The sequence below is a fragment of the Punica granatum genome, chromosome 7 (assembly GCF_007655135.1).
Source record: "Punica granatum isolate Tunisia-2019 chromosome 7, ASM765513v2, whole genome shotgun sequence".
Lineage (NCBI taxonomy): Eukaryota > Viridiplantae > Streptophyta > Magnoliopsida > Myrtales > Lythraceae > Punica > Punica granatum.
The window spans coordinates 213,868-234,079 of record NC_045133.1 but is presented as its reverse complement, the minus strand read 5'-3'; the positions used below and the strand labels follow the sequence as shown (position 1 = coordinate 234,079).

Below are 20,212 nucleotides of genomic sequence, written 5' to 3'. Positions count from 1 at the left end.
TGGGCTGGGCTAGGCGGGAGCGGGACTTCAACATGTGCCGCCGGGCTTTTGAATGAAATCACCATTGATATTGAATGGCTCTCAGCCCATTTTGGGCAACATTCCCTTTCCAGTTTAGCTTTGTCTATAACAAAATAATTCCATTAATTAACAACTACTAAATAGATTATCTGAAATTTGAGGTTAGATTAGTCATTTTACCGGTAGTTGCGAACTACCAATACCCACCTGGCCTCCGCTTACCCTCCTCAGATCTTCGGTGATGATAACTAACCCCTAATGCTTGCTTTGTTATTCCCACGTACTTAGATACGACATGTATATGCGTGTAACTGTGTGTCATTTTATGTGCAGATGTATGTATATGGTCGTCTCGGAATACTGCAATATCAGTCTGCCATTTATGAGTAGAAGTATATTGGCAAGGATAAGGGACCAGAAAAGTGAGGATGTTTTCTGACATAAATCTGTGACTAATGGATGTCTGTCTTGTCAAACAATACTGTTTCTATGTAAATTGTTGGTGTGAATTAAGAACCCGGAAGTTGTCCGGACAGAAGTGTGTGCTTGGATCTTTTCTGAGGTACAGCCGGTTCGACATCCCCAGCAACTTAAGTTTGCTACCATTTGTGCAAATTAGAGAACTACCACTGTCAATGCCTCTGTATAATAATAATAATAATAATAATAATAATAATAATAATAATCTTTGCAAGCAATGAACGCATCGCCTCACGATGCAAGGGAAAGAGTTGAAACTTATTGGAGAACAATACATGGAGTAGATATACAAAAACGAATTGAACCAAAGATCAAAAGCCGGTCATCCCAAGAGCACCCATACTGTACGAACTGTCAGTCCCCAGATTTTGAATGCCACTCTGTTCTTGCTCGGATTATCTCGGCCTTATCAGCTTCCATTCGGAGAAGGTGTATGTATTCCAGGTCAGGGTTGCTCCTTTTTCTTGCACCATCGGAGCCTTCTGACGTGGCTGACGACGTTCTGCTAGTGCTGGTCAGTGACTCCAGCAAGTTTGATTGGCGGCATTCACGCCAATATTCCAGTGTTATACTCGTCAGATGGTACGCTTCCAACACCTTTATGGGCACGCTCTGCAATAATGGTTGCTTTAGTACACTATCATCAGGATTCGGGATGCGTTCTTCTATCTGGAACTATACAATATAATTGATGACAGCTTTGACTATATTTATATGCTTGTTCATGACTATGATGTCTTCGATCATAGACTAGTACACAGTCATATGACTAATTATCAGGACCGAGTCGAAGCTTGATAAAGAATTCCCAAGAACAGAATAGATAACGGCACATGAACTGTCCAGGGACGGTGACTTATATACCTCTAGAATCCATCCGATGTATTTAACGTTGTTCACGTGCTGGTTAGCATCCATGTCGCTCCACCTAGGCTGAAACCAGAATATCAGATGAGCAAACGAATCAATTCCTACAAGTGGGAAAGTTCTGGAATTGGCAATCCTATGAGATCAGGAATAATAAGACGTAGCCAATGATGACTTACTGCCAGCCCTGAACGAATCCTCTCGGCTGTTCCATCAGTGAGCTTGTCGATTTTATCAACATCATTCTCCACGTGAGGAATGGCAAGTCTGTTCAGGTAGAAGGGTATGACCTCTTGCTTGACTTGTTCAGGGATCTTAGACAGCCTCCTCGTTTCTCTGTTCATGATCACCCATGTGCTGCATTCATGCGTTGCAGGCAAACAAGCTCGGACGTAAGCTCGATGTACAACATCAATGATTCAATATCAAACTTTTCAATTTGCAATAGTGTGGTGTATCCACCTGGTCGCTCTTGTTATGATCTCTTTGGTGTGGTAATCGCGGATTATCCAGTCTCTGCGCATCCCATTTTTCCCTGCCGCATCAACCCAGGTATCGATCTCCACCACATCTCCCCTGCCACAGAAATCACATATAAACCATCGAGTATTATTGAGGGAACACAACAGACGCTCGTGCCGATTAATATACCTCCTGTTTGTTGAGGGAATAAAAAAAGCTGTTACCAGGAGCTGTATCTCTGGACTTGAATGTGGATCCGTGTGACGACCCATATGAGCTTCCGAAGGCTCATCTCTCGGGTTGCACCGAAACCATTGCCAGCAAGGCCGGAGCTCGTCACGTGGTTTAGAGCTGTTTCCTGCATGCAAGCCAATTACTTGCTATCACAGTAGTACTCTTTTTTTTCTTTTTTTTGAAACTACGGTGCTATGATTCCCAAACTTGCGTCGGTGGGATCAAAATTATGGTTGAAACCAACCTGAAGGAGGTTCATGAGGGTCTCCATGGTGGCGGTCTTGTCGGGTCCGATTTCATAGGAGCGGATGATGAAGGTCTGCCGATACACAAAACGGTCTTCCACAAACCTGCCCAGCAAACACGAATGAAGAGGTGCGGAGATGGGGCTGTCCTTGAGGAGTCCAAAGTTCTCCTTGGCCATGGATACACCATTCACCTTCTTCCTGTCAGTCACGTCGAGCACTTGATCGCTGCCAGAAGATGCCATCACCTTGAGCCTTGCCCGCCTAGGGGGCCAGTTCATATTGTTACTTGAACAAAAACCGACCTTCAACAACCTTAGACGTTGAGCCAAGCACGATTCTCCCGGGGGGCTGAACGGGGAGCGGGATGTGAACTGCGACATGTTACCCGCAGCAAGCAGCTCATTCATATTTTCTTTTCCTCGATGGAAATTAAAGATTTGGTACGTGCGAAACCTGAACTGATGAGGGAAAGATTTTGGTAGCTTTTCTAATTCTACCGGATCATATTTCCTTGCTGTGAGGGGAAGAAATTTTTTAAGAACGTACGGCACATACGTAGTTTTAATGAAGACTTGTTTGGTGTAAGAAAGAATGTATTAGGGAAGAAGAAGATGGAGACATGTAAGTGAGAAACTTGCGCCTTAGGAAAAACGTGTGGATGCAATGGGGAAGAAAGATTATATCGGGAGAGAGATGATGAGCAGCTCAACCACCACTTTTAAACGGATGGTGGGGTGGGAGGGAAACAAGAGCCTTATTTGCTATTGTCAGCTTAATTTACACGCAATTATTATATATAGTAACTTTGTAACTTCTTCCCCACCCCACTCCTTTTTTTTTTTTTTTTGGTGTTTTGTTTGGAATTGGATTGGATAATTAGATGGACTGGAAAAATGAGAATGGAGGAATGGTTGGGATGAGGCATGGCAGGGGGCAACAGCAGATGACCAAAAAAATAAAAGAAAAGGACGGAGAGACAGTACTCCTCACACCCCTATATCCAAATTAAGACTTGAGAGATTGCTAAAGATCCATTCCATGGATAAGGTCAAAAGGATTTTATATTTCTTTTTACTCTAACACAAATTTCCCCCGGCAGAAATATCCAATTGTAATTCAATATGAAAACCAGACATGGAAAAGAAGGAAGAGAGATGAAATAGTTTTTCTTGTGGCTGTGTTAGGTAAGGATATGCAAAACGATCCGTGAATTTGTAAGGTATTTAAGTGAACTCTGAGATTTAGTCGAGCGAAACTCGTAATCCCTTGTTATTTAAAAAAAAAAGAAAGAAAGATATGCAAAACGAGTTGTTTTTTACCGTGCCATGTCGAGTAATATATACTTTGTTCGGAAATGCAAGCTAGAAATGGGAGGGGAGGATTTACTTTACTCCAGTCAAATGAGGAGATTTCTGAGGAAAGAATTTGGAGAGATCCCCCCCCCCCCCCCCCCCCCCCCATTGCATGCATTTTATTCTTTGCAGGTACCGCTGCAGTGCTAACTGCCAACTGCCAGGGCAAGGGAAGGGTATCTGCCTTCTCCTCTGCACTGCATGAAAGCACAACTAACGGGAACTACTGGAAGAAGAATGGAATGGGGTGTGTTGAGGAAGGTCGTAGACGCCATCAGTTATGTGGTACGATTAACTCCTTTGATCGTTGGATGGTTGATGAAATTATGTATTTATTCATCAATAATTGTAATTCAACGGTTCTAAAAGAAAAACATATCGCATCATATGGATTTCCTTTCTAATTACTAATAATATAAGATTTATTTTTAAATATCGGGTCTGTGTCGCCTAACATAATGATCCTTTTGATATATATATATATATATATCTATATAGATAGATAGATAGATATGGGTGTCCATGGACTTCGGGCTTTAATGTGGGGTTTTTGTTGGGGCATGAGTGGCTTCGGAGTTGTCATCTTGCTCATGAGCTTAGGTCTTGTCGGAGTATGTGGTGGGCTTTGCTGTTTCCTAAGCAGAAGCCCTTTTTGCTCAGTATAGGCCAGAAAAAGAAAAGAATGAGAAAGGATAATTTTAGGCTCCCAACATAATATCATAATAATCATTTTGGTTCCGACGATAATAGAGTAAAGTAGAGTACAAAGCTCATAAAAAATAAATAGAAGCCGTATATGTTCGTTATTCATTGAGAGTTTCAGTGTCCCTTTATTAGATATTAAAATTTTTGTTTTAATATACTAAGTTCGTGAACCTTTCTTATAATCGAAAGAGTTCCGTAAAAGTGATATGATAACATGTTGGATTGGACACCGCTACGGTGTGGTCAATGGGAAAGAAAGAAAAGAATATAGAAGATGCATTACTAACATACCTACATATATCTGATGGGATGGCAGTCCAGTCCAACAATTATAATAACATTAAGAAGAAGAAGAAGAACCGTGTTTTTTTTTTTTGGAAGGAAAAAAAAAAAGAATCGTGTTTATGGCCTCTCCAATCTAGTCCAGTCCAGTCCATTATCTCCTTCTTGCTTGTGAGAAGCCAGCCCATTTGTCGCGCCAGTGCTGACTGTGGACAGGAAAGGTTGCCGCTTCCACAGCCCCCTCTACTATTTGGGCGGTGGGCGTTGTCCCAAAAAGAAAAAGAAAGAAATAATAATAATAATAAGGGTAAATTGCACCGGTGGTCCAAAATGTTTTACAAATATTTCATGATGGTTCAAAAAGTTTTTTTCGCTACATGATGGTACAAAATGTTTCAAAGTTGTTTCATGATGGTACAAACCGTCAACTCGAGCTTGACGCCGTCAAGTCGACGCTGACATGGCTACTACGTGTTACCTCCTTACTGACGTGGCCGAAAAATTTTAAATAATTCTAAAAAATTTTAAAGGGGAAAACTTTTAAAAAAAAGGAAAAAAAAGAAGGGGAAAACGGGGAAGGGAAAAGGGGAAGAGGAAAGGGAAAAGAAGGAGAAGAGGAAAGGGGAAAAAGAAGGGGAAAACGGGGAAGGGAAAAGGGGAAGAGGAAAGGGAAAAGAAGGGGAAGAGGAAAGGGGAAGGGGGGAGAAAAGGAGGGAAAAGGGGGAAAAAGAAAAAAAGGAAAAAAAAAAAAAAAAATTAAAATTTTTTAAAATTTTCAAAATTTTAAAAGATTTTTTTTCTAAAATTTTACTCTTTTTTGTATTTTTTGTATTTTTTTTAAAATACAAAATATTTTAAAATTTTTAAAAATAATTTTAAAATTTTCAAAATTTTTAAAAATAATTTTAAAATTTTCAAAATTTTTAAATATTTTTTATTTTTTAAAAATTTTTACTTTTTTTTGTATTTTTTAAATTATTTTTTTGGACTTTTTAAAATTTTATTTTGTCTTAAATGACGTGACGCACTGTGATTGGTTCCTTGTAACAAAAGTGACACATAGGACGCGTCACATCAGCAAAATGTTAAGGGCGTTAGGGCCAATTGACTGTTTGTACCATCATGAAACAATTTTGAAACAAGTTGTACCATCATGAAGCGAAAAAAAGTTTTTGGACCATCATAAAATATTTATAAAATATTTTGGACTACCGGTGCAATTTACCATAATAATAATAATATCTTCTCTTATTAAATCAGATCAAGAGTATTCTTCGCCTTTAATTATTCCCTTCCAATCCTTTCCATATATGCTGCTTTTGCTTTTCCCTCTTTCCCTTTTTTTTTTGTTTCCTGATTTATTATTATTAATTAATTAATTATAGGGTAATGCGGCTTTTAGCTTTATCAATTCCTTCCCTCTTCTTTTGTATCTCTTTTCAATTCATAATAATGGCAATCAATTCAGTTCAATTGGGATTAGGGTAGGATGCATTGGAAAGGAGGGGCGTTCTCCTTCTTCCACGTCTCACCGACCTTTCCGCCTCATCCTCCTCGAAAGAACACACTGACCACCGCCACTAGCACCTACTTCCACGTGGCTTCAAACATTGGGGACTGTCAACGAGGAAGGAAAGCACCCCCTGCTCTGCCACTGTAAATAAAATTTATTATTAATTTTAATATAGATTGTATAGCTATCACTTCTTTGATAAATAAATGCAATCAATTTTATCCAGAAATATAAATAGATAAATGAATGAATAATCAATTTATTAGTATCATTGATTAATTAATTAATTGATTGATAATCAACTAAGTAGTAACTTCAACTGCAATATTCCATCTCCACCTGGTACAACCTACGTCCCGAGATAGATTGATCGTTCTTCCCTATCGATTACGTGATATGTATCATGGATCAGTAGATGCTAAACACATCTTTTTTTTTTGTTTCAAATAAAACAAAAATTTTTTGTTGGATCTTTTTTGACCAAGTGTCATTGTGATGTACATAACCTATTACGCCCCCAGACCCTTTTTTCATACAGCAAGTGAGGACCAAAGTGATCTAAGTTTGGCCCATGGTAGTCGGCGGGGCAGGGTTCGACACGTATTAAGGCAGGCGAGAGATCTCCGATAATAACTCCAATATCGCCACGTGTCCCTGCAATCTAGTCACCATGACTATGACTCTATATAATAAAAGGGAGGAGGTTTGGATCCTTTGTTTGCTCCACCCTTCATTCTCTTTTCCTTTGGTCATCATTCTACTCGAAGACCAGACCGCACTCTAATTTTTCTCTTTCCATTTTTCCAGAAACTGCATCATCATCATCATCATCTCTCTCTCTCTCTCTATTCAAGTTGATTCATTCGTTGGTGTCTGCGTGTGAAGCCTCCTCCCCTTTCATACGTAAATACATCCTATATCAGATCAGATCTTTGAGAAGAAGAAGAAGAAGAAGAAGAAGAAGCAGTAGGAGAATTAAAGAAATAATATGGGTCGCTTCTGGACTCTGCTAACTTATGTCCATTCCCTGGCCGGGTAACTTTTCACTTTCTAATCTCTCTCTGTTTCTCTCTCTATATATATATATATAATATAATACCCTTGCGATTAATTCAATCAATCAAAATATATTAATCTGACTCTTTTTTTTTTTTATACCTCCCAATTAATAATCTCCTTCCTTTCCTTTCTTGCTTTCTCTATGCAAAAAATTGCTGCAGGCCCGTGCTGATGCTGCTGTATCCACTGTAAGTGTCTTCCTCTCCTCTCCTCTCCTCTCCTCTTCCTTTGAAAGATTAAAATAAACAAATATATAGCTATCTGTATGTTTAAGATGTTGTAATGTAATTGGGGTGTGGGTGTGGGTGTGGTTGTGGTGGGCACTGACTGTGACTGTGACTGTGACTGTGACTGTGACTGTGACTGGGCAGGTATGCATCGGTGATGGCCATAGAGAGCCCCTCAAAGTTAGATGATCAGCAGTGGCTCGCTTACTGGATCCTCTATTCCTTCCTCACCCTCCTCGAGATGCTCCTCCACCCTCTCCTCGAATGGTGGGTACCTTACGCTATCCCCTACCTACCCTGCCTACACCTCCTCTATTTGATGTTGAATTTTTTTTTTTCGATTGATTATTACGTATAGTCGAGCCGAGTCATACTGTCTTTTTGTCTCTCTCATCAATGAGTGAAGTGATCCATCCATCGTTATAATTAATTTATTTATTTATTTATTTATTTACACATGTGCAACTGCCTCTGCCTTTGCTGCCTGCACGTGCAGGATTCCCATATGGTATGATGTGAAGCTGGTGTTTGTGGCGTGGTTGGTCCTCCCCCAATTCAAGGGTGCGGCCTTCCTCTACGAGAAGTTTGTCAGGGAGAAGCTAATCAAGAGGAGGGAGGGCGCAGGCGCTGGCGCTGCTCAATCGCCCAAGTCCACTTCTGTTAGCAGAAATAGTAGTAGTAGTAGTAGTAATGGCAAGTCCAAGAAGAAGTTCGTTGACTTCATCTCCACCAAGAAGGTGAGTCAGTCTGCCTCTCCTCTCTTCTCATCTCCTCTCCTCTCCTCTCTGATGAGCTAGCAAGATCGACGACCGACTAATTATTCTTCCTTCCTTCATCGCCGTACCTACTTACCGGTACCATGATATGGAGAAAGTGCAGTATGCATATCATATCATATGCTTGTCAATTCACGGCAGGAATTTTAAATGTGTGTGTAATTGGCAGGGGGAACACGAGGCCTATTGATGAGATGATGATTAATGGAGCATAGCAATATATATATATATATATATACACACACTCAAAAAGGGTATGCTATCAATCAATAGTACTGTATTATACGTGCAGGACATCTGCTTTTCGGGTGTGCTGTAGCTGCTTTGTTGTTGTTGTTGTTGTTTTTATTTTTTTTTTTTTTTTAAGAGTCTGAGCTTTTTCGTGCTCTTTGATGTATGATAATTGTAGCCAGTCGTGGTCGTTTATGTACAAATTGAAATTGTATCGGAAGTAGAAGCCAAGCCACTGTTGTAATTAATTATGTTGCAAAACAACATTTTCTTCTTTACAATGTAACCATAATATGATATGGTATAGTAGGGGGGATAAATAGTTGAAACAAACTTCCTTGCAACCCAGTCCATTTGAGCCGGTGCGGGTACCCTGCAACAACAAAAATGGACTCTTACACACATCTAGACAAATAGAAGCAGGGCGACGAGCAATGGCACGAAATGTGTGGCCTGCTGGCAAAATATGATGGGTTTGTATGTTTGCAGACAAACCAGTTACAGTAAGATCAACGGATGTTTCCATGGGTTCGGGTAAAGGATATTTCCGAGTATTGGATGTGTGGATGGAACGAACCTAGCCCACGTAATATTCTGGGCTTGACTGGAATGCAAGCGATGATGAATCAACAAAAGTGACTTACCATTATAGTCGAACGAATACCAGCAGCAGATTGTTCCTGATAAATGGTCTATAAAACTAGCAGAGATATATCGTTCCCTGTAAATAATAAGTAGATAAAACTAAAACTAAAATTAACACTAACACTAACGCGAGCTCTGCTCCGATGTCGTTCGTAAAATCTGGTTTTTGTGTACTCGATCCACCAATGAAGTGAAAAGATAACAATGATGAGGGTGAAGTACTATTTGGGGAGGGTAATGACATGGCCGGGGCATCAGTCAATGCTTAATTAAGTTCCAAAGGAGCCATCCAGTCCAACTCCAAGTATATACAATTGCAGTATCTGATAATGATCTAATGGTGTTGGACCGTCAGATCATGGGAAATTTCGTATAATGATCACAAGATATCGAATTGACTGACTGAACACACACCTTCTGCTGCTGGAAGCTTTGGCGGCGTGACAAGAGTATTGACCGACCATACGTGTCTCATCAAATTCCATGCAGAGATGCCACCCGACCCGACCCGATTCCGCCATCTCACTTCTCTTCTCTTCTCTGCTTCCTCCAAAAAAAAAAGGGGGGGAAAAATGAAAAAAGAAGGGCTTCGCCTCTTCCCTCTGGATGCATATAAAATTTGCCGGGCTGGGCTGGGCTGGGCTGGGCTGAGCTGAGCTTAAGCCCGATAAGTGATATCCTTAATATTAATTAATAATCATAAGAAGAATATTCCAGCAGAAGAGAGGCGAACAGATCGGTACTGGAGGAGCAGAGCAGGAGGAGCCATGGACTTGGAGGTCATCCACAACTTGTTGAACTCAGTAGCTGCCCCTTTCACTTTCTTCTCGCTGTGCTTTCTGCTCCTCCTCCTCCCCCGCGCGCGCGCGCACCCCTCTCTATGTTCTCACTTCCGTCCTCAATGAAGATATACCCGGCAAGGTCCTCCTCATCACCGGCGCCTCCTCTAGCATCGGAGAGGTAAATTAACTAACAGTTATTACATCACATTACATACATTATCACTACCACTAGCTAGTACAAATGTTGTGTTATATTTTAAAATGTCGTGCTATATTCAAGAAGTAATACAAATGTCGTGTATTTCTATATTATTATGTTATATTTAAGGGAAAAAAAGAGTAAAAATCGTGCATCTTTATATTATTTTATAAAGTTTGTGTTATAATTTAAAAATATATATATAAAGATAGTATTTTTTTAGGTGCCCAACCCTTAATAATTAAACATGAAATTTTTAGCCGAAAGGTGGGAACCTTTAGGGAGCCTGGGAACTCCTTTAGGGAAGTGATGATGACAGAGGCCGCGGCATCAGTCAATTTGTTATGTGAAGTCCCTTTTGCACAGGTCAAGCAAAAATATTCCCGGAGACATGAAAAAGACTATCTGAGCGGAAAGAGCAAGGGAAGAAGAAGAATCGGTTGTGGACGGACGTGTAACATCCGATCAATCAATCAGAGTGCCTGTCATGTCAGTGAATATGAATAATTGTGGTACTGTACTGATGTGCTCATATTTTTCCAACTTATAAGAGCCATCCTATATCCTACCCTGGTGGACTCGATCTTGAATGAGGAGGAGTAGGTAATATATACGCCGGTTTTTCGATCTTATTTCAGATAATATAGATAGATAGATAGATAGATAGATAGATAGATAGATATGAGCAAATGGTGACAAACAAGTGAATTGATGATTCAAACACTTGCCTTGCTGGAAGCGGTGGCGGTGCGTCACGGACTGACTCTGAAGAAGAATAGTAACAACGCGCGTCTACGTGTCTCAACAAATTCCATGCAGAGGTGACACCTCCACCTCCACCTTCATCGATCACTTCCTTCCCCCCGCGCCTTTCTTCTTCTTCCTGCTTTGAGGGACTGATATGATATCGATCCTTTTTTATTTATTTCCACAGCTACGTAGCAAAGATATAATTAAGCAGTGGAGGAGCGCTAGCTAGCAAATTATAAGCTCAGCACAGCAGCGAGCCATGGAAATCATCCACAAGTTCCTCAACCTAGTAGCTCCACCCTTCACTTTCTTCTCCCTCTGCTTTCTTCTCCCCCCCTTGTACACCTTCAGGTTCTTCCTCTTTGCTCTCACCTCCATTATCAGCGAAGACCTTGCCGGCAAGGTCGTCCTCATCACCGGCGCCTCCTCTGGCATCGGAGAGGTACGTATATATAAAAATATACATATATAAATTTACTGCCTAGCTCATACATGCATACATACATATATATATATATACACACACACACACACACATATATATGTGCAGGCACCTCCTTAATCTCGGTGTTTCCTTTAATCTGATTGTGACCGATGAATAATATACATATATATGAGCTTTGTATATTGCAGTACCTGGCATACGAGTATGCGAGAAGAGGGGCTTGCTTGGCACTGGTGGCACGTAGAGAAGCCTCGCTCCGGGAAGTGGCAGACAGGGCACACGACTTTGGGGCTCCCGATGTGGCTGTGATACCGGCCGATGTGTCGAAGGTAGATGACTGCAAGCGACTTGTTAATGAGACCATCAATCACTATGGTAGATGTAAGTAATTAATAATTAATGACACTGTTTCTCTGTTCTTGATTATATATATATATATATATACACACACGCACTGGGGTATATGGCATAATAATCCAACATCATCATGCCTCTCTGCTCGGATCTGACGCAGTGGACCACCTGGTCAATAATGCTGGGATTCATTCCATCTGCAAGTTTGAAGATGTTACTGATGTCATTACCTTCAGAGCCGTCATGGTACTCTGCTCCGCTCCGCTCAGCTCAATTTTCCTCTTCCTTTTTAGCGGCCTTTCGGCAGTTCTCATGGAAAAACTCACGTTCGAGTTGCCATGAAATGTATGTACATACAGGACACCAACTACTGGGGATCCGTTTACACAACACGTTTTGCAGTTCCATACCTAAGAAACAGTAGGGGCAAGATCGTAGTCCTGTCGTCCTCCGCTTCTTGGTTGCCTGCACCGAGGACGAGCTTCTACAATGTAAGCGACCTCTTCTTGCAACTTTATATGTTTTGACTACTGCATCAGTACTATATACATATATACAACTGGGGGCCAAATTAATAATGCCTGTACTGTAATGTGTAGGCGAGCAAAGCAGCCCTTTCGAGTATGTTTGAGACATTGAGGGTCGAACTAGGGCCTGAGATCGGAATAACAATAGTCACGCCGGGGTTTATAGAGTCTGAGCTGACTCGGGGCAAGTACTGGTCCAGGGAAGGCAAGCTGGAGGTGGATCGAGATATGCGAGATGTAAGTAAAGCTGTGAACAGAAGGGACACGAACTGATGACGATTGATTCATTCTTGGCTCGTTTCTTTTGTAAGTAAAGATTTTAAAATCTTACTTTAACTTAACTTTACCCACAACAAAATAAAATAGTTCATTTGAAACTCCATACGTAAACATTTATACAACTCTATTATAATATAATTCCATAATTAAAAAATTCTCTACACCAACCCTTCAAAATTTGATTTTAAAATTTTACTTACAAATCAAACGCAAACGCAGTGTTAGCTCCTCTCTCTAAAATTGGTCCTTGGTTCGCACTAAGGAACACAGTACGTGAGTAAGGCAACCACTAATTGGTTATAAATTTTTGACAGGTTCTAGTGGGGATGATGCCGGTGGGACTGGCGGAGGGGTGTGCCAAGTCGATCGTGAACAGTGCCTGCAGGGGCGACAGGTACTTGACAGAGCCAAGCTGGTTCAAGGCAACGTACCTGTGGAAGGTGTTCTGCCCTGAACTGGTCGAGTGGTCCTACCGGATGATGTTCCTCGCGAGTCCTGGGGCTCCACCAACCGAGGCACCCTCCAAGAAGATGGTGGATCTCCTTGGAGCCAAGAAGTTGCTCTATCCAGGCACCATTCAGACACCTGAGGTTAAGACTGACTGACAGTAGTTGGCACTGGGACTGGAGCAATGCATTGCATGCCCATCGGATCATCTGTTTTGAGTGTGTTCACATCCCAGCCTCACATCACGGTGAAACCAAAGCTTTAATTTTAAAGCAAGTCTCCGGATTCCTCCTCCATGTATGCCATGGGAGGACGGCTTTCCTCAACAAAAAGGAAAATAATTTTTTTTAAAAAAAAAAGAGTATATAAAGTGTATCTATCCACTATAGTTACGTAGCTTAAGTCACTGGTGTCAGGGTACGTAGTCCTGTGAAGGGAAGGACGTGTTTGATCTTCCTTTTTTTTCTTTTTTCTTTTTTTGTTCATCTTGCTGCTTATATATGTCGTGTAAATAAAACCTTCATCAATGATATGCTTATGATACAAGGGGTTGCGTTTAATTAGCAGCAGAAATGCCCCTCCAATGTCCGAGGGGAATCTCAAGTACAAAACATGTCCCAAGTTGTGTGCAAAACAATGTTCTATAGTAAGTATAAGAAGTGCGGAAACCGGAAAGTAGAGGTGGCAATACATGTGGTTTCATGTTTAAATATATCGTGTCTAAATGTGGTGTCATGTTTAAATATATCGTGTCTAAATGGATTCATGTAAAAAAAATTAAATTCGAGCATGATACGTTTAATAAACGCGTCAAAGTTTGTAAACACGAACATGACAAGTTTAATTATGAATTGACACGGATATGATATGTTTAATCCGTTTAATTAAGCGTATTTAAATGTGTATGTATACTTATTTACATGATATGACATTGTTATTTTTAGTTACATATTATACCTACATGATATGACGCTATTAACTTCCATTACATGTTAACGTTACTACACAATTGACATGATAAAAATACTATAAACAAACGATTTATATAAACAAATTTAGATGATTTTAGTGTACTTTCTCATATAAATTGAGAAAAGAAAATTGATATAAAACAAATTTATTAACACGATAATACATAATATAAATTGATCTAATTGTGTCTAAACGAATTTGATCAGTTTAGACACGAAACACATTTAGCCTTTTTACTAAATTCGCTAAACTCTGTATTGTATTCATGTCATGTTATCGTATCGTGTCAGATACTACCGGTCTTACCGGAAAGTCATGTTTGGTTGGTGCCAAAGTTTGGATTTCCCCCGGGCGAAAATCCGAATCATACTGTCCCACGCTATGCGGTTTGGGCTTAGGTGAAGCCCGGTGATCTCGACAGTGTTAAAATTTTACAAGCAAGATGAATATTATTTTTATTAAAAAAAATTTCTTGACTTCGACATTCTTATCCACTTACCCGAGCTTCAACTTTTCTTAATAATAATCTTATTTTTAAGTTTCATAATTTGACAAAAAAAATACTTTTTATTGATTTCATTTATTATTTAATATTCGCAAATATTATAAAGCAAACAAAATAAATGGCCAATTTATGTATATATACGATATATTTTATTTGCAGTGATTCACATCAACTTATTTCTTTCCTCTTTTTTATTTATCTACCTACCAAAAGAAAACCTGTCTCTTTTTTCTTTTTTCTTTTTTTAAATCATTAATTTTTTATTTAAAATTTAGAATTTACATTCTTAATTTTATTTATTTACGGATATTTGCAAATTGCTATGTACTGAAATAAGTAAATTCCTCACCTAAATACCCCATTAATAAGGTTATCATTGTAAATTTACATATCTTTCACATAAATTTATGATACGTACCGCGATATTTTCGAACTTACTTTTCCAATAATTTAATATAATAATTTCCTGTAATCCAATGATGATGCGCAAACCAAAATGCTATGCACCAAATTAAGTACAAAATGGAGTATAGCAGTCTGCTGAATACTGCCACCAAAGGAAGGAAATTGGAATATACTGACTGGCTACAATAACTTTTGGGACCCTCAAGTAAGAGATCTCATGTCATGGCCGTTCTCATGCTCTCCTCTCTCGTTCCCCTTTAATTCCTCCCCATCACATCTTCAGATCATTGTCTCTTTCCATCCCAAGGTCCACAGAGCAACAGACTGACTTACACCCCATCAAGGGGATAACTCAATGGGACGCAAGGAGGAGGAACGAGGTGCTTCTGATTGGGAACTCAGTCTTTCCAGAAGCAACCATGCATTGGATGAGTTGCATCCCTCAGTCATTTGTCGAGCTATTGGAACAGGAGATGTTTCATTCAATTCGATGAGCATAATTCCCTGTTGCAAAAAATTATCGATGATTATGCAGATTGTTTTCCTTTGACGAGCCTCTTCAGCAGAAAAGCAACCTCGCCAATGCCCGAACAAAATACATTATTGCACTATTTAAGCCGTTACCTCAAAATTTGCCAAGAAAGATTGGAATTGCTTTAGCGTCTCCTTCATGCCGCTGACTACATTCTTGTCCAGAGAAGACAGAGCAGCAGTGACCTCCTCAGGGGTACGCCCGATCCCGTTTTGAACAACCTGACGGCATGCATTTACCATAAGCATGTCGAAGTTTTAAAACAGTTTCCACGGGAGTGCCCATTAAGTAACACTTACATCAGGATCAATAAGAATTTCCGATATGAGACTGCCATCATCCACATACACCCGGAGCTCATATGACATTCTTTGCTTATACTGGAAGCCCTTCACACCAGTCAGAAAGCACTGTAAATGTTCATGGGAAAAGAGAACTGTCAGACATACTAAGATCTTGATTTACCTATCATGAAGATGGAAAAGTAAATAATATACCTTTACTTTTCCCTCGATTGAAGATGCTTTCTCTCTCATTGCAGCCCATTTGGCTGATAAACTTGCTAAATAAGTGAAAGGGATTTCCCGATTCCCGCGTAGTATTTTCGGATGTTCAACCTCATCAATTATTTGAATAACTTCTTGACCTGAGAAACCCTCCAATGACAGATCAGGAACCATAGTTTCCCTGTTTATGATCTCAGATCCTGGGTTCATCCCACCAACAGCTGAAACATTATTAAGCAATGAGTTGGCCACAGCATTCACACTTCTGGCTGGAAAAGAATCCATATGCATTTCCTCCATATTTGTAGGAGGATTCAACACAGGATTCCTTGTGCTTGTGAAATCAGCATCCACATGCATTTCTTCAAAATCTGATATAAAATTGGACGATGGGCCGGACACTGCATTTAGTGCACTCAAATTACTGGTGGATTCTACTGAGCTCCTCTTATTGTTAGGCACTGAAGTAGGTAGCAAAGTGATAGCTGGAGAATGAGGAAACATGTCAAAATCATGTTCTAGTATCATTCACTGAGCTGATTGCTGACTAATTAAATCGGAGATTGTATAGAAAATGACAACCCCAGGCATGAAGGAACAAGAGTACCTGTTCCTCCGGCATGAGAATTAGTTGCAACTTCCTTGGAATGATCACCACTCACCACGCTATTAGGTGTCCAGGCAGCACGGGTTGCCCTGGTTGCTAAAGCAGGAAGCACTCCTGAGCGCGTTCTACACAAGGTACAAAACAAAATACCAACCAACAATATCATCAAGCCAAAAGATTGATTTCCAAAAAATCATATCCCCAATCATAAAGCAATGACTCTTCAAACTATAGCATCTTGGACTGTGTTCACAAAACCTCTTGAAACATACTGATAAGACAATAGAATTTACTTATAATGTATACAATAACTAATGAAACTGTAGTTTCAGAAAATATAAACTGAGCTCAATATGATTAAAAGAAGGATTGAAGGTGGAGAAGACTATAGAGAAATTTCCATTGAAACAGGTCGACCAAATGTACAGAAGTCATGGTACAACTTTGAGAATTTTCAGCTGTCTCTTCAACACTTTGAGGATTTCTTTATTCTTTATCCTCATTCAATCCTTTGAATACCTAATGATGCTAAGTAGGATCCAATATTTATATTCTCATAAATATAAAAGAAACGGATGTCCACTGACTTAAGATCAGAAAATGTTCCGTATCTTCACTCGAGCAAATTATGAGAACAACTCCAGACAGTAATCTAGGATATGCTTAATGACTCCACTGGGAAAATATAATCTAAAATCAGACACCGGCATTTTAGTAATGCACCTCTCAAAGCTGACCGCTGACTGCTCTCTAAAAAATTAACAAGACCAAACAACAGATAAGCAGGACGAAGGTTGCAGAGGAGCTTGCAATGATAAATTCGTTCTCAAAGATTACTCGCACACACAAAGAAAAAGGGCTCGCTCTTCACCAGTATCAAGTGGTACAGTATGTGAAATAAGACCACAATCACTTCAATAATTGGCCAGTCTGTACCTTCTTCCTCTAGGAGGCTTATTCACTTCATTGACAAGCCGCTCTCTTGCTGCTTCCAATTCACTGACCACACCTCCCAGGACTTCAACAGCTTCAGGAACCAACATTAGGAGCCCATGGTGTACATGTACATTGCAGAGAAGAACCTGTAAAACATGGTCAAAATCCAAGTGCAACATGACCACCCCATCCTCAACAAATTGTGAAAATTTAAATGCACGCCCTCTATGGTTTTGGAGAAAGTAAGCAACTAAGAAGCAGGAGAAAATAGGAATATGCACCTTCCGTGTTTCTCAATAGAATATGACCGAGCTAAAGAAAAAGATTGCTATAAACTGAAAAAGTTAAGAAAACCGAGTTTATAATTTAAGGTGATTGAACAGATAGACAATCTCTTTTTAAAAAAAAAAATTTAATGGAAACGGCGAATTTCAGCTCAAGATTCTCTATGTTAATAAAAACCAAATTTAAAAGAAAGTGAACCTCGTCCAAAAAACAGCTCACTCTTACAATAAGGCAACAATAGGCAGGGAACAACCACATTGGGAAGAAAAAAAAAAAAAAAGTAGCTGACTTGCAACACATAGACTGCTCATTTCTACAAAATGTAAACGGGCAGTGAAATATAGAGACCTTTAATCCTGCTGAAGCCAGAGTTTCCAGGTCCTTAATAGGCCTGTACTCCATTCCAAAAACACGTTGGACACCATCCGTCATGGACAACTTGAGGCATCTCTTGAGCCCAGCAGATGCATTCTGGTACCTGCCCCTAAGAGGACAACTGATATTAACAATCTCATCAACCTGGAATTGGAAAGGTACAATTCACCATGAGGAAAACACTTACAGAAGAACTTGCTTACGTTATGATGCTAGGATTCAGCATTTAGTGCATAAAAACAATAGACCAAGCACAACTGGACATACTCTTGACTTAAAAACACTCGTAAGACAACCTTTTCTCTGATTTTTATGGGTCCATCATCAATATTCAACAACAAATGAGTATAACATAAGGCAACTATTATGATGGGACGCCGTGCTATACATCCGGACAGAGTAGTCCAGCAAAGAAAATGAGGCCTGCAATCAGAATGGAGACAGCTAAGAGTGTATCCCGAGACAGTGGGACGTTTTCATGGGGGCAGGGCAGGGCAGGTCCTAGTTGGGTAAGGGTTAGCATAACAGGACTACCATGTGAATGACGGAGCAAAGCACGGGCTCATAAACCGATGAGTACCTGCAAAACAAATGGGCCTGGAAGATGGACAAGGTGGAGGGCTTCCACATTCGCAGGTAGCACGCCACCACCAGAGTAATTCATGTCGGAAAGCAAGAATTGCTCGAGACACAGCTTCGCTTTGGTGGTGACATCAAGGCCAGGGAAGCCACGGACAGATTCCTCAAGTCGGTTCAGACAATCATATAGCCACTCTCTCCTTAACGTCAGGCCCATCCTACCGAGATACTCGCTTACAGGACAGTCAAATGCAGCCGCAGAGCCAGAGCTCAGAGACACGACCGGTGTTGGTGGCATGGGTCCGGGGATGGATGAAGAAACAGGAGGAGACGGCGGGGAGAGATCTTCAGAGACGTCGATGAAGTCCCCGGCTTCTTCATCGGAGATGTCGATTGCAGGAGAAGAGTGAGAATGAGGATGGACAACAGCAGCGGTCTGGGGAAGCGTTTGCTGGTGGAGTTGAGGAGGAGGTCTAGAGTTAGGTTGTTGACCATCATCAGCCTCGTCGTCGGAGCAGTTGAGGCGGAGCCGCCTTCTGCCCATATTACCTGTCTGACGCTGCCGCTGCCGCTGCCGACGCAGAGAGAGAGAGATTGATGGGGAGATTGGAGTCTGGAAGGAGGGAAGAGAGAAGAAGTGGGTGGTGAATTCACTGCAATAGAAATTGTTAGATGGACTAGTCCCACAAAGTATTTAAGTAGCGCCCAAACTTTTTAATTCCTTCAAAAATCAACCCCGATCCATTCTCTCTCCTATATCTCACTGCTTTCCTCCGCGCGCCTCCACCTCCGTCTCTCTTCCATCATCGGTGCTTGGGCTTCCGACGACTCTCCCCCGCCGACGCTTGGGTTTTCGACGATGTTGGTTGTCGGAAGCAACCACTCCTCATTATCAACGTCGTCAAAACTTCGGCTCTTCCAATTTTGCAATCTCTCCCCCCTTTCGACTTTGCAATCTATCTCTTTTCCTCTCTCGTTCGATCTTTGGATCCAAGAGATTCGAGCTCGTAGCAGCGGCTAGGAGCTCGTCACCGAATCCAAGACCTTGATTGCCGAGTTAAGGGGAGGGCAAGGAGGCTCGGATCAGAGGCCAAAGGTGTAGAAGCATGGGTGGAGAAGAAAGAAAAAGGGAGGAAAGAGAGAGAGACTGCAGGGGCCACAATCACATCGGAAGGCCGAAGTCGTCTACGGGGACGGGAGGTGGGAGACGAGACTGTTTTGAGTAGAACGGAGGAAGAAGAGAGAGTGTACGGACTCAAGACTGCGAATAGGGAGGAACTGATACAGCTGCGCCTAAGGGAGGGAGGGAGGGAGGGAGGGAGAGGAGAGAGAAAGTGTATGTTGGGGCCCATTTTATAAAGGGACGAAAAGTTGAGGAATTTTTGAAATATTTGGCGGTATTGATTTAACACGTGTCACTCATCTGCTGAACTAGTTCATGGATGACGTGGTGGTCTAACTCCATCTAATAATTTCTCGAAAAGGGAAGTAAATGGAGGAAGACGGAGGTGGCACCAAAACAAAAAATGGAGGACGGAGAGGAACAAAACAGGGCCCCACTTTCCCTTTTTGTGGGCTAGCCCGCAAAGATTTGGGTTGGGCCTACAGTGTTTTCCTCTTTTTGG

The 20,212-nt window shown here is 40.8% G+C and overlaps 4 protein-coding genes across 5 annotated transcripts; 2 read left to right on the top strand and 2 right to left on the bottom strand.

The window, feature by feature from the left end:
* Window positions 1-670: 670 nt before the first annotated feature.
* On the bottom strand, window positions 671-3,005 carry LOC116213852 (palmitoyl-acyl carrier protein thioesterase, chloroplastic-like). The gene is made up of 6 exons (XM_031548947.1): window positions 2,309-3,005; window positions 2,055-2,188; window positions 1,831-1,944; window positions 1,548-1,725; window positions 1,366-1,434; window positions 671-1,113 (listed from the first exon to the last, which is right to left on the bottom strand). The coding sequence occupies exons 1-6, from the start codon at window positions 2,717-2,719 to the stop codon at window positions 856-858; spliced, it is 1,164 nt and encodes a 387-aa protein (XP_031404807.1). The 5' UTR covers window positions 2,720-3,005; the 3' UTR covers window positions 671-855.
* Window positions 3,006-6,869: 3,864 nt separating this feature from the next.
* Window positions 6,870-8,761, top strand: LOC116214966 (HVA22-like protein e). The gene is made up of 5 exons (XM_031550504.1): window positions 6,870-7,199; window positions 7,385-7,411; window positions 7,595-7,717; window positions 7,947-8,187; window positions 8,396-8,761. The coding sequence occupies exons 1-5, from the start codon at window positions 7,153-7,155 to the stop codon at window positions 8,414-8,416; spliced, it is 459 nt and encodes a 152-aa protein (XP_031406364.1). The 5' UTR covers window positions 6,870-7,152; the 3' UTR covers window positions 8,417-8,761.
* A 2,060-nt stretch (window positions 8,762-10,821) lies between these two features.
* LOC116214965 (11-beta-hydroxysteroid dehydrogenase 1B-like) lies at window positions 10,822-13,445 on the top strand. 2 transcript variants are annotated; one of them, XM_031550501.1, is made up of 7 exons: window positions 10,822-10,904; window positions 11,018-11,275; window positions 11,467-11,659; window positions 11,793-11,878; window positions 11,992-12,123; window positions 12,232-12,396; window positions 12,753-13,445. In XM_031550501.1, the coding sequence occupies exons 2-7, from the start codon at window positions 11,093-11,095 to the stop codon at window positions 13,041-13,043; spliced, it is 1,050 nt and encodes a 349-aa protein (XP_031406361.1). In that variant the 5' UTR covers window positions 10,822-10,904; window positions 11,018-11,092; the 3' UTR covers window positions 13,044-13,445. The 2 variants fall into 2 exon arrangements, with proteins under 2 accessions (XP_031406361.1, XP_031406362.1); XM_031550502.1 differs by lacking the exon at window positions 10,822-10,904 and having other exon boundaries at window positions 11,001-11,275.
* A 1,342-nt stretch (window positions 13,446-14,787) lies between these two features.
* LOC116213248 (recQ-mediated genome instability protein 1) lies at window positions 14,788-19,903 on the bottom strand. The gene is made up of 8 exons (XM_031548119.1): window positions 18,589-19,903; window positions 17,982-18,152; window positions 17,349-17,494; window positions 16,413-16,537; window positions 15,797-16,290; window positions 15,599-15,709; window positions 15,392-15,520; window positions 14,788-15,271 (listed from the first exon to the last, which is right to left on the bottom strand). Exons 1-8 carry the CDS (start codon window positions 19,129-19,131, stop codon window positions 15,107-15,109), a joined length of 1,884 nt encoding a protein of 627 aa, XP_031403979.1. The 5' UTR covers window positions 19,132-19,903; the 3' UTR covers window positions 14,788-15,106.
* Between the last annotated feature and the right edge of the window lie 309 nt (window positions 19,904-20,212).

What these genes read in the sequence shown, in the direction of transcription:
- LOC116213852 (XM_031548947.1), bottom strand. Translation starts at nt 2,719, where the DNA reads ATGAATGAGCTGCTTGCTGCGGGTAACATGTCGCAGTTCACATCCCGC. An exon ending in CCCTCATGAACCTCCTTCAG is followed by an intron (nt 2,189 to 2,308) that starts GTTGGTTTCAAC and finishes GCTTGCATGCAG; the next exon opens with GAAACAGCTCTAAACCACGT. An exon ending in GTCCAGAGATACAGCTCCTG is followed by an intron (nt 1,945 to 2,054) that starts GTAACAGCTTTT and finishes TTTCTGTGGCAG; the next exon opens with GGGAGATGTGGTGGAGATCG.
- LOC116214966 (XM_031550504.1), top strand. Translation starts at nt 7,153, where the DNA reads ATGGGTCGCTTCTGGACTCTGCTAACTTATGTCCATTCCCTGGCCGG. An exon ending in CTGATGCTGCTGTATCCACT is followed by an intron (nt 7,412 to 7,594) that starts GTAAGTGTCTTC and finishes GTGACTGGGCAG; the next exon opens with GTATGCATCGGTGATGGCCA. An exon ending in ACTTCATCTCCACCAAGAAG is followed by an intron (nt 8,188 to 8,395) that starts GTGAGTCAGTCT and finishes TGTAATTGGCAG; the next exon opens with GGGGAACACGAGGCCTATTG.
- LOC116214965 (XM_031550501.1), top strand. Translation starts at nt 11,093, where the DNA reads ATGGAAATCATCCACAAGTTCCTCAACCTAGTAGCTCCACCCTTCACT. An exon ending in CCTCCTCTGGCATCGGAGAG is followed by an intron (nt 11,276 to 11,466) that starts GTACGTATATAT and finishes TGTATATTGCAG; the next exon opens with TACCTGGCATACGAGTATGC. An exon ending in CATCAATCACTATGGTAGAT is followed by an intron (nt 11,660 to 11,792) that starts GTAAGTAATTAA and finishes GATCTGACGCAG; the next exon opens with TGGACCACCTGGTCAATAAT.
- LOC116213248 (XM_031548119.1), bottom strand. Translation starts at nt 19,131, where the DNA reads ATGGGCAGAAGGCGGCTCCGCCTCAACTGCTCCGACGACGAGGCTGAT. An exon ending in AAGCCTCCTAGAGGAAGAAG is followed by an intron (nt 16,538 to 17,348) that starts GTACAGACTGGC and finishes TACCTTGTGTAG; the next exon opens with AACGCGCTCAGGAGTGCTTC. An exon ending in AAATTCTTATTGATCCTGAT is followed by an intron (nt 15,521 to 15,598) that starts GTAAGTGTTACT and finishes GCATGCCGTCAG; the next exon opens with GTTGTTCAAAACGGGATCGG.